This window comes from Mustela nivalis, assembly GCF_964662115.1.
Source record: "Mustela nivalis genome assembly, chromosome: 11".
Classification (NCBI taxonomy): Eukaryota; Metazoa; Chordata; class Mammalia; order Carnivora; family Mustelidae; genus Mustela; species Mustela nivalis.
Window position 1 is genome coordinate 104,644,167 of NC_139030.1, and position 12,431 is coordinate 104,656,597.

The 12,431-nt window shown below is 42.0% G+C and overlaps 1 protein-coding gene across 1 annotated transcript in view; it reads left to right on the forward strand.

The window, feature by feature from the left end:
• Nucleotides 1-7,329, forward strand: part of RFTN2 (raftlin family member 2) — a 69,977-nt gene extending 62,648 nt beyond the window's left edge. The window contains exon 9 of the mRNA XM_082689051.1: nucleotides 6,012-7,329. Coding sequence (XP_082545177.1) covers nucleotides 6,012-6,275 — 264 coding nt within the window. The 3' untranslated portion in view covers nucleotides 6,276-7,329. The remainder of the gene's footprint in view (nucleotides 1-6,011) is intronic.
• Nucleotides 7,330-12,431: the final 5,102 nt, after the last annotated feature.

Consider the following 12,431-nt stretch of genomic DNA (forward strand, 5'->3'; position numbering starts at 1 on the left):
AACCAGGATTTTAACTCCATCTATTAAATGTTCCCAACTTTTTCTTCCAAGATTTTTTCTTCTAAGATCTTTGGAATTCAGAAAAGAATTTCAAGATTCTTTTTTGTTTTTTTTGAAGACTCAAAACTAATCAAAATTTTTTATTACCTAAAAGTCTCTATTTCAGTTAAATTCTTCAGCCCATTTCTCTTTGATAATTATATGAAAGTATTTAGTTTCCACTAACTCAGAGTAGAGTTTCCACTCACTGGTGTTTTCAGGAGTAGAAAACAAAACATGAAAAGGATTCCAGGGGATGGGGTACGTGTGTGTGTGTGTGTGTGTGTGTGTGCATGTGTGCTACACTCTCCAAGCCTTCATACCTTCATCTATAAAATATGGACAATGTTAATACTTACCACAGGGTTGTGAGGGGGATTCAATTAGAATACATGTAGAGGGGCGCCTGGGTGGCTCAGTGGGTTAAGCCTCTACCTTCGGCTCAGGTCATGATCCCAGGGGCCTGGGATCGAGTCCCGCACTGGGCTCTCTGCTCAGCAGGGAGCCTGCTTCTCCTCATCTCTCTCTCTGTCTGTCTCTCTGCCTATTTGTGATCTCTCTCTCTGTCAAATAAATAAATAAAATCTTTAAAAAAAAAAAAAAGAATACATGTAGAGAGCTTAGCACAATGGCTGGTCATATGAAATGTTGCTTTTGTTTTCAATAGGAACATTTTTCTTTCAATACTCCATAATTAAACACTACAATAATTCTATGGAAAAAGTGAAGAAGAATCTAGAAATTCCTAATGACACTCCATTTTCTCCAGCTAAAAATTACCTTCAGCTAGTATGCAGGAATGTAGTGTATTAATGTTTTTGATTATCCAAAAAAAAAAAAAACATATACATATACATATACATATACATGAAATATGGTAACATATTAACATGTTTAGAATTAGGTAATGAGTATATAGTGTTTGATGTATTATACCTTTAAACTTTCTGTCTACTTGAAATTTTTCATAATTAGAAAGTTGGGGAAAATCAAGCTAAAAAGCATTAGTCATCAACAACTTTTTCATGTTATTAATTAGTAACTAACTAGTTACTAAGATGCTATACCAAAAAGGCCCATAAGGAATGATTTAATACAACAGAAGGGTCTCTCTCTCCCAATAGTCTAAAGATGGGCAGGACCTCCAGGGTAGGGCAAGGCTCTGCTTCATGACTGGTCAGCCCTGCTGCCCTCAACATTTGGCTTCTACCTCTGGACCCAGGGCTGGTCACAGTTGTTGCTATGTCCAGCCAGCAAGAAGGAAAGGGGCCATACTTCATAGGCACTGACATACCAGACATACTTCAAAGGCACTGACCCTTAATCACATATTTCTTCTCGCATCCCACTGACATGAACTTATCTATGCCACCATGAAGGTCTGCAAGGGAGGCTGGGATATGCCATCTGGGCAACCACGTGCTGGTGCCACAGCGAAATAGCACATGGCCGGCCACAGATTGCAAGGCAGCGGCAGGGAGGAGTCCCATTATTGAAAGAAGGAGAAAATAGGGAGACATGAGTTTAATTTTTAATTTATTTTCCTTCTTTAGAGCAACTTTACATTCAAATAATATTCTTGTCTTTAAAATTTATCTCAAAAGAAATGATTGCAGGAGGTAAAGCCTTCTTGGGCACATCTATGGAATCCTTTCTCTAACACAAACCTAGCAGTGAAGAAGCAGCAGCAGGAAAATGTTCTAAATTAGATCTTTTCCAAAGTAGCTATGATGAGGTCATAAAAATACTAAGAAATATTTAAGGTACACCTTAACTTCTTTCTTTACCTTACAGTGAGACGATTACTAAACTTTGTTCTTACTTTTTCAGTCATTTGAAGTTGATACGAAATTATCTGAAAATCACAAGGGTCATACTTTACTCATCAACTGTTAGAATCCTCAACTCAGGTCCATGTGAAATCAAATCAGGTGCCAGTGTAAGCAGAGGATGTCACGTGTCTCAAAGAGCATTTAGTAAAATTCAAGATAAAAACATTTTGCTTTAATATTTAATGATGTTCTTCACCTAGGGAATGCTTTCCACTCAAAGCAAATGGGTTTTTCTTGGTATGAGCTGAAAGAGGAAGAGGGGTCCCTGCTGCCACAGGGCAAGGTTCAGGCTGGAAAACAGCTCTCTGCTAGGCCACCCATGCTATGACCTCTTGGTGTCCCTCCCTGGGCATGTAAGGGACAGAAGCCCTGCTCAGACAGCCTATGTATGTAAGCAAATTTATTGACTTCTAGATGGGAAGGATACAGGCATAGCTCACAACATCAAAAAAGGGCTATAAGAACCCTCAGGTCCTGACATGAGAGAGGATGTTCTCCTTCATCTGTCTGTTTCATCTTCTATGTGCATATGTGCAAAGGCTTCTGATAAGGTGAGCATGGCCACCTCACCAAAAAGAGCTTCTTAGGGTGCATGGGTAGCTCAGTCAGTTAAGCATCCAACTCTTGATTTAGGCTCGGGTCATGATTTCAGGGTTCTGAGACTGAGCCCCCACTGGGCTCTATGCTGGGCATGGAGTCCGTTTAAGATTCTCTCTCTCGGAGCACCTGGGTGGCTCAGTTGGTTAAGCATCCGCCTTCAGCTCAGGTCATGATCTCAGGGTCCTGGGGTCGAGTCCCATGTTAGGTTCCCTTCTCAACAGGGAGTCTGCCTCTCCACTCTGCTTGTGCTCTTTCTCTCTCTCTCAAATAAATAAATAAAATCTTTAAAAAAAGAAGAAAAAGAAAAAGAAAAGATTCTCTCCCTCTCCCTCTGTCCTTTCCCCATCCTCTTCTCTAAAAATATAAAGAGCTTCTTTATCCTACAGTCCATCTAGAAATCCCAGGGAAGGACTCTGATTGGATCTGATTGGGCATGTGTCCACGCAGCAGCAGAGAAGAAGGTGGATAGGAAAGCTGGCTTTTCCTTCCCAGACTTGAATGATCTTGACAACCCCAAGCTGGGTGCCCCAGGAACAAGTTCTGTGAGCAAGCACGGGTTGTGTGTCTCCATATGTTTTCAAAAATCTTTCAGACTCTTCCAAGTGGTACTAGGGCTACATTTCGGCATGCAGAGGCTTCCTGATCCCACCCCCCCCACGCCTGAGACACACAAGGAAGACGCGTCCTGAATGTCCACTCCAAGTTTTTACTGCTTTATAAACTTCATTCTTTCCTTTTTGTTTTTAAGACCCTTCCAGTGAAAAATGGAAGCCAGAATGGTAGGATACCCTGAATTCAACTGACTTGTCATTGAGTCTCATATATTTGAAATGGGGCACCCATTTTTAGCAAATACTGACACTGATTCTCAAAAGTTAATAGATTTTTATCAAGAATGGCATTAGATCTGCATCCAGATCTTGGTATTTTCTCCAATTTTATAGTGAAAATATCAGGGAAAAAAAAAAAGTTACATGAATAAGCCTGGCCATGTATCATGGAGATTTTCTCCTTATTGACATAGAGAAATACTAAAAATAGAGTGCTAAGTTAAAAAGTGTGTTGTACACATCTATGTGTGCATAAGCAAATACATACATATTTACAGAAAGAAACAGTAAAATATGGCAAATTTTAACATTTTAAAATTTAAAATTTTATCTTTATCTGCAAGATAGGATTGTGGGTGGGTTTTGTTTTTCTGTTTTTGCCAGACTTTCTACACTGAACATGTATTATTTTTGTAACTGAAGGAAAATTATATTTGGGAAACACACAAATCTTTGACCTTAAATCTACTCATATTTTTGCAGCTGTGGGTGATATTGAGTTCGAAGAATAAGATAAGATACTTGAGATCTAGTTTGAGACCAATCATTCCCTGACCTTGGGCAAATCCTCTTTCTTCTGGGCCTGCATCCTACCTCTATAGGATGATGAGTTATAGTAGATGATCTCTCAAGACTGGTCAGGCTCCTACATTCTAAATTATGAGAACACTGCAACTTGATCTGTTGGAAAAGCATTAGCTCAGGTGGGAAGTGGGGTAGGGGAGGCAATAGCATTGCTGAAGAGGTCTTTATTAAGATCATATGGTAAAAAAGTAAAAGTGTTCTGAAATATTTTTTAGACTTAGCATGCTAGGTATTGTCATCTTCTAATATTTGAAATTAACATTTGGTGGCTGCTTACTTATTAATACTTACCTAAAAGTAAATTACTATGAGTATCATATCATTCTGAATAACACCCACATTTTATTAAGAAAATTCTTCTTGACTATGTGAACTGGTTGACATACAATAAGGAATTTATTGCAGAATTTACGTCTGGCCCTGTTCCTGGTGAGAAAGGGAAGATCCAGGCAGCCAAGAGCTCCCAGGCCTCCCTGCCTTCCCACTTTTCTCTCAGGCTGCACTGAGAGGTCATTCGAGAGAGCGCGCTCCTCCTGCGTGTGGGAGAGCGCGCCCGCGGTCTGGCCGCACTCATCAGCCCGTCCTGCAGCCACGAGGCCGAATCCTCACTGACCAGCTCCCCGGGACCGAGAGAATGTGCCGTTCTCAAACTCAACACCCGAGGATAAAGCCTCAGGTTCCACTTCTTGCATTAAATCCCATACTTCTGGTGTGAGAATCCAAAAGAAAAGGATCTGAGAGCTGATATTTGCATTCGGTGAATACAATGGGGCCAATGGAAGTGTCACAACACAGCCCTGTCTGATTGGGGACCCTGAAGGCCCTTGTTGAGGCAGGACCCACTCGTTGCCTTAAACTTCCCCAAGGCCTCCAGTAGCTCAGCCAAGAAAAAGAACTGTGGACGCGCCTTTCCGTGCAACACGCCGAGGGCTGCTGCTTCCCACACAAGCAACGTCACACGAGGTGGTTGCATTCCATGGTAGCCGAGTAAATCTAATTTAATAAGGCTTTTGTTTGCGTTGTATATTTGCCATGAAAACCAGCAGACCATACTTTCGTATTTTACACACTGCAGTTCAACAAACCTATGGGTTAACAGAGTTTTCTCAGACCAGCCTAGGCATCTGACTCCTACATTTTTTTCCTAAGTTTTATAAGTTGTACCTCTTGCATTTAGGAAAATACAATCCTAGGTCCTAACAGATAAATGAACTTCCAAGAAATAAACTCTGTAAATTGGGACATAACTATGCTTTTTTATTTATCTTTTTAAATTTTATCTTTATCTTTTTCTGTCTGTCCTTGTTCAGACTTTGTGCATAAGAGGATGTGATCATATTCTTTTTTTTTTTTTTTTAAGATTTTATTTATTTATTTGGCAGACAGAGATCACGGGTGGGCAGAGAGAGAGAGGGGGAAGCAGGCTCCCCAGCTGAGCAGAGAGCCCGATGCGGGACTCGATCCCAGGACCCTGAGATCATGACCTGAGCCGAAGGCAGAGGCTTAACCCACTGAGCCCCCAGGCGCCCGGACGTGATCAGTACCAGGGACCCGGTCAGGCCCCGGAGTTTCCCGGCCAGCACGCGCACAGGTTCCCGGAGAGGCCGCAGACCGAGCTGCTCGCGCCGCGTCGGGCCGAAGCGAGCTGCCGCAGGCCGGGGAGAGACGCGGCTGCGCGACCCGGGAAGACCCTCCGGCCACTCCGCGGCATCCACGCGGTCGGAATCTTGGCGACTCCCCGGCGCCGCCCGCGGCCGTCGCACCGGGTGGGAGGCGGCCCGCGCAGCGCTTTTCTGCTGTCCCGCTCCTGGCCGCCGCCGAGAAGAAAACCGGAACTTGGATGTATTTTTACCGTTTTGTTCCCCAGAGTAGGGTCTCGGCAGGTGCCTCTGCCCCGAGGGACCCGTGAGGGCGCAGACGCGCGCGCCACCGACGCGAGGGGGAGCAGAAGGCCGCGCCGGGCCGCGCCGGGCTCCCCTGGGGCGGGTGACGGGGACGCGCAGCTGGCCCTGCGGGACGAGCAGGGCTCTGAAGGGCCCGCGGAAAGGACATGCTGGCCAAGTGGGGGCTGTGCTAGGGCGGGAAGGGCCTTCTCACCTCCCGCGGCCCGTCTCTTGTGTTGCAGAGGAGAGCCGGCCGGCGCGCGAAGGGCGAGGACCGCAGCAGAGCCCCCAGCAGGAGCGTCGGGGCGGACTCGGCCGCGTCGCCGCCCGCCCACGGCGGAAACCTGCCCGAGGAGCGCCTCGTGGCCCCGTCGCGGGAGCGCAGGCCCGTCCCGCACGGCGGCGGCGACCGCGCGGGGCTCGGCGGCGGCGACCGCGCGCTGCGGGAGCTGGACGACGGCCAGTTTGACCAGGAGGACGCAGTGACTCAAGTCACGTGTATGTGACCGACGAAGTCACGCCACAGAAGGCTGTAAATAAGTATTCCGGTAATCGCCAGCCGGCTTCATTATGTCACTTCACCTGCATTTATGTCCCACCTTCGACTGTGCCAGACTCAGGCTTTCCTCTAATCTGCATAAACTTTGGTTCAACCTCAGACAAGGAAACATAAGCAACATATTTGTAAATTTAGAATCGTGTTTACACTTCTCTCAACTAAAACATCTGTTTAAACAGATGTTTCATTAGGTTATTAACCAATAATCTACTTCAGTTTCTCATGAATGTTACAGGATGTACTTTTCGTTCAGTTCCTGGAGAGAAAACTAAATAGATCAACCAGTATTTCACCTAATTAGAAAGTTCTCAGGAAGTCAGAATCTTACTTAAGGTAAAAAGCAGTCTCTCTCTCTCTCTCTCTCTCTCTCTCTTTTGAAATCCCTTTCTCTTTCGCATACCTGTAAAGGGAAAATTAATGAAATACCTATTTCCTGAATATAACAGTTAATCCAAATTTTGTCATTTAGTGATGATATGTATATAAAAAGCAAGCTCCCATTTGTTAAAATATTCTTCAAAAACATCTTTTTGTATGTCTTTGCTTTTAAAGAAAGGGTCACCAAGTTACCAGCCCTGTACTGACTCATTGAGCTTAAATTTTATTGCTTCTAATGGCCTAGATATAGAGCAAAGCAGCCTTCCTCAAAATTCAATATGAAAAGAACCCATAATCTCAACATTTAAAAACTTTAGTAGAATGAAATAATTTTCTTCATCTTAAATTGCAAGAATAAAAAGGTACTCAGAGTCCATGTGTATGGAGACCCATCTCTTTTATCTCTGCTTTTCTTGTTCTGCCTTGCCCAGTCTTTCCTAAAGATTAAAATTCTACATCATAGAGGATTTTCATCTATCTATGAAAGGCTTACTTTGAAATGTGGGAATCTTCAAGTGAAATACAACTGACTTTGCCATTGATGAATGCAGCCTATTATCTATTTTTATTAGCATTGGTGTTGACATTATAAGATAATTTGAATAATAAAATGTCATTTGTTACTGGGCTGTCATTTTTTTATCACAAATGCTCGTAATATGCTTTGTACGTATGATGGATAATTATTACATGTTATCAAATATAAAGTATGACTAAACTGGGAAGATCTCCATGAATTGTTGACCAGATCAACATGGAATCACTCTACTTCTACCATGCAGAAGCATTTCCTCTGTAAGTATAAATGAGCCGAAGATCATTTTGCTTAGTATTATTCCATGGAAATAGCTATCAACAATATCTGTAGAAATGTTTTTTTTGTTTTGATTTTCAGATGAACTTGAGTCCCATATTCAAGAGTTGGTGAGTTTTGGGTGGAAACAAACATTACTTCTGGAGCCCACAAAGTGCCATGAGTTATGAAGCACAGAGAATGTTCTCAGAAAGGTCAGTGATTCCAATACCAAGATGTTAAAGAGATTCCTGTGTCATTTTGCCACTACACAGGAGGGATTTCAAGTATTAAAAACAGAGATAGAAATTTATACTTCTAATTTAAAGGAAAACTAGGGAATCTATCAATCACTTAATTTTTAAAAATCAGTGGTAAGCATCTTTTTTTTACAGTTTGCTTTTAATCTAAATGTTATTTCTTCTTGTTAAAAAAAAAACTTAATATGAAAATTTAGCAGTTATATCCCCAAAACCTATTTTATAAGCATTTACTCCAACAACTACCCTTAAGTTACATGGCAAAACTGTATTACTGTGAATAAATAATGACCAAGTGGTTCTAGAGCATCTTAAATATATATAAGTAGCTCCAAGTCTATTTAAAAAAAAAAAAAAAGATAACAAAACTTGGACTCTATATGCCCAAGGAGTTAAATGTGACCAATGATTATCTGCCAACTGTATATTTAGTTCTTTTCATAACACTATGTAATTCTAGGGGCCCTAGCAAGTGAACATATGAATTACTAACACCTATAAATTATAACAAAAAAGTATTAGGATCATAAATGTGGGTGTCAAGTTCTGCCATTCTCCTCTGTGCACTATCTCCAGGACTTCGGTCTGGGTTCTTAAAGACCAGCTGTTAGTTCCTTCCCATTTGAATTGAAGGTCACCCTCTTATCTTCCATGGGCAGCATTTAACACCTGCTCCCCAGAGAAACCGCCTCTGAGCTGATGAGCAGCTCTAGCAATGTCACAGCCATTCTCTTCAGTGTTAAATAAATGAACAGATAAACGGGCTTTCAAGAATCTTCAGGGGCACCTGGGTGGCTCAGTGGGTTAAGCCTCTGCCTTCAGCTCAGGTCATGATCTCAGGGTTCTAGGATGGAGTCCTACATCGGGCTCTCTGCTCGGCAGGGAACCTGCTTCCTCCTCGCTCTCTCTCTGCTTGCCTTTCTGCCTACCTGTGATCTATCTCTCTCTGTCAAATAAATAAAATCTTTAAAAAAAAAAAAAAAAAGAATCTTCAGACACCCATACAAGCAGGAGGCAGAGCTGTAGTCAACCCAAACCACAGCTATCGTCAAGTTATTCATCAGGAGCAAGTGTTTATATATTTGAATATAAATGTACCAGAAGCGGTTTTATTTCTTTCATCCTGGGAGAGCTGAGAAATGGTCTCATTTTCCTAGCCTTTCCCCACGACCTTGACTCCTCACCCCCATGCCTTCTGGGCCCGAAGGACTGTGGCTTTTTCAGCATCAGGCTAAAAAGGATTTCCTTCTCCCAGATCCTCAGGACCCCAGAGTACCCCTGTATGGAAAGCCTAATCAGTGGAGAATTCACATGGAATATGTGTTAACAACGAAGAGCGACTGTCACTAAACGTGTGAAATCAATTTACCAGCAGGTATATAGGAAAGCTGACTATATGCCAACCATCAGAATTCGGGCCACATCCATTTACATAACATTCCTTGTGGCTATTTACTATACCTTGAGAGTGAAATTTATTTGTGCAATTACCTGAAGTTTATAGAGCCAGTTCTGACAGGTGATTAAGTTCTAAGATGGCGCTTGAGGTAGAAAATTAGGTAAAACTCTAAAATAATGAGCCCGGTTTCCGATATGGTCATAAATCCACTCCAAAAATGGATTCCAAAAATGTTTTGACTGTTCATATCATTGTATGTATAAGTATTAAGATGATTCTTGTAGGCTTGTACAAGCAGCATTTTTAGTTGGAAGCAATAGAAGTTGACCTTGGCTCATTCTGCATTAAAGCAGTTTATTTCAAAAGATATCTAGAATTGGACTTCATCAAAATTTAAAACTTCTGTTCACTAAACTCAGTTTTAGAAATGAAAATGGAAGCAACAGACTGGGAGAAATGTGTTTGCAAAATACATACCTGACAAAAGATTCATATCTAGAATATATAAATGGCTCTTGTAAATCAATAACAAAAAGACCCAGTACCCAATTATAAATGGGCAAAAGGCTTACACACTTAATGAAAGAAAATACAGAGCCTTCTGCTTCCAGAAAGATGGAGTAGATTCCTCCCATGAAGTATGTATATCTAAAAATCCTGAACATTATATATAAAAAACAAACACAAGATGACCAGTGTCAAGTTCCTTGGTTTTATTTTTCCTCACATATCTCAGACTTGAGACCTGAAGAAGCCAGCAATCTAGAAACGCCCATGTTGCAGATCAAAGCACCTTGACAAAAGCCTAGCAGGACAGCAAATATTCAGACAATAGCCACTCTCCTCCAGACAAACTCCAATAAAACCTGTGACCTCACCCCTACCTATAAACAGTGTGGACTGAACGGGAAGCATGATTTCCACCCTCACAGGTCTATATGAAGGGGCCCCAAATACCTTGGCTAGGGTGATGTCAGAGAAAGGCAAGCAGGGAACCATAATTTCAACCCCACTGGCCAGTAAGAGCCCCCCAACCTTATCCCAAAGTGTTAGTGGAGATCACGTAGGAAGCTTGGACTTCACTCCCATCCAGTAGCAATGAGGTGTGTCTCTCTCTCCCCATTGTGGTGGCCTCAGAGGAGGCTTGGTGCAGAGTCAGGACTTTAGCTATTGTTCAGTGGTAATGAGGCCAGTTCCACAGAGGCGTCATCAGGGACCATGTACGCAACTGGAACTCCCAGCCATGCACAGGCCAGCAGTGGAGACGAATACCCACATCAGGCATCAACAGAGGTTGAGTGGGGAACTTGGTTTTCTACCTCTACTCAGCACCAAGCAAGCAGTACTCCGTTTCCCACACTTGAGTCAGGTCAGAAAAAGCTAGATGATGCAGAAGGTATAAATGAGATCTAGAATCTCATAATATAAAAATATCCAGTTTCAGGAGACAATTATCCCTCAAACCAAGAACTAGAAAGATCCCAAGCTAAATGAAAAAAGACAAAAAATAGATGCTAACAGTACAGAGACATCAGAATTAACTTTAAAAGTGTTTGGAGCACCTACGATGAAAAATGCTTCAACAAACAATTACGAATGTGCTTAAAACAACTGAAAAAAAAAATAGAAAGCATCAGCGAGGAAATAGAGGACATAAAGAAGAACCAAATGGAAATTTTAGAGCCGAGAGTTGCAGTACCAAAATAAAAAGCTCAGTGGATGGGCTCAGCACAGAATGAAGAGGACAAAAGAAGGGGGCGGTATCTATGAACTGAAAGAGCAATAGAAATTACTCGATCTGAACAACAGAGAGAAATAGGTTAAAAAAAAAAAAAAAAGAACAACCCCTTCAGGGTTTTGGACTGTAACGAAACAACAAAGGTGTAATATTCACATCATTAGAGTTCTGGGGGTTGGGGGGAGTATTGGAGGAAGGGAATCGGGTGGCTGAAAATTCCCAAATCTGGTCAGAGACAAACTAAGTTTCGAGAAGGTGAAACCAATCTTCGATGTTGAAAATCAGAGTAGTGGCTGCTTATGGGGTTGGGGCGGTGGAGTGGGGGTGACTGTTAACTTGGCTCACCCAGGCTGCTGTAACAGAATACCACAGACCAGTGGCTTTTAAACAATAGAAATCTGCTTCTCACGGTTCTGGAGGTTCAAAGTCCAAGATCAAGGTGTTGGCAGATTCAGAGTCTGGAAAACTCTGCTTCCTTATTCATAGATGGCTATCGTCTTTTTTTTTTTTTTTAACCTAAACTCAGTTTAATAGTGTATTATTAGTTTCAGAGGTAGAATTAAGTGATTAATCACTTGCATATAACACACAATGCTCTTACATCAAGTGCCCTCCAAGTGTCTATCACCCAATTACCCCCTCCCCGACTTCCCTTCCAGCAACCCTCCGTTTATTTCCTTTAACTAAGGGTCCCTTATGGTTTGTTGCCCTCTCTGAGTTTGTGTTCCTTTTCCTTCCCTTCCCCTGTGTTCACCTGTTTTGTTTCTTAAATTCCACATGAGTGAAATCAGATGATATTTCTTTTTCTCAGACTAATTTATTTCACTTAGCATAATACCCTCTAGTTCCATCCATGTCCTTGAAAATGGCAAGATTTGATTTTTTGATGGCTGAATAATATTCCATTGTATATTATTACCACATCTTCTTTATCCATTCATCTGTCAATGGACATCTGGGCTCTTTCTACAATTTGGCTATTGTGGACACTGCTGCTATAAATATTGTGCAGGTGCCCCTCTGAAAGACTATGTTTGCATCCTTTGGATACTTCATATTGCATTTGTTGGGCCATAAGGTAGATCTAGTTTCAAATTTTTGAGGAACCTCATACTGTTTTCCAGAGTGGCTATACCGGCTTGCCTTCCCACCAAAGTGTAAGAGGGATTCCCCTTTCTCGGCATCCTCACCAAGATCTGTTATTTCCAGAGTTGTTAATTTCAGCCATTCTGCCTGGTGTGAGGTGGTATCTCATTGTGGTTTTGATTTGTATTTCCCTGATGCCGAGTGATGTGTCTGTTGGCCTTTAGGATATCTTCTTTGGAGAAATGTCTGTTCATGTCTTCTGCCCATTTCTTGACAGGATTATTTGTTCTTTGGGTGTTGAGTTTGGTAAGTTCCTTATAGATTTGGGTACTAAACTTTAACTGTTATGTCATTTGCAAATATCTTCTCCCATTCTGTTGGTTGCCTTTTGGTTTTGTTGACTGTTGTCTTTACTGTGCAAAAGCTTTTTATCTTGAGGAGGTCCCAGT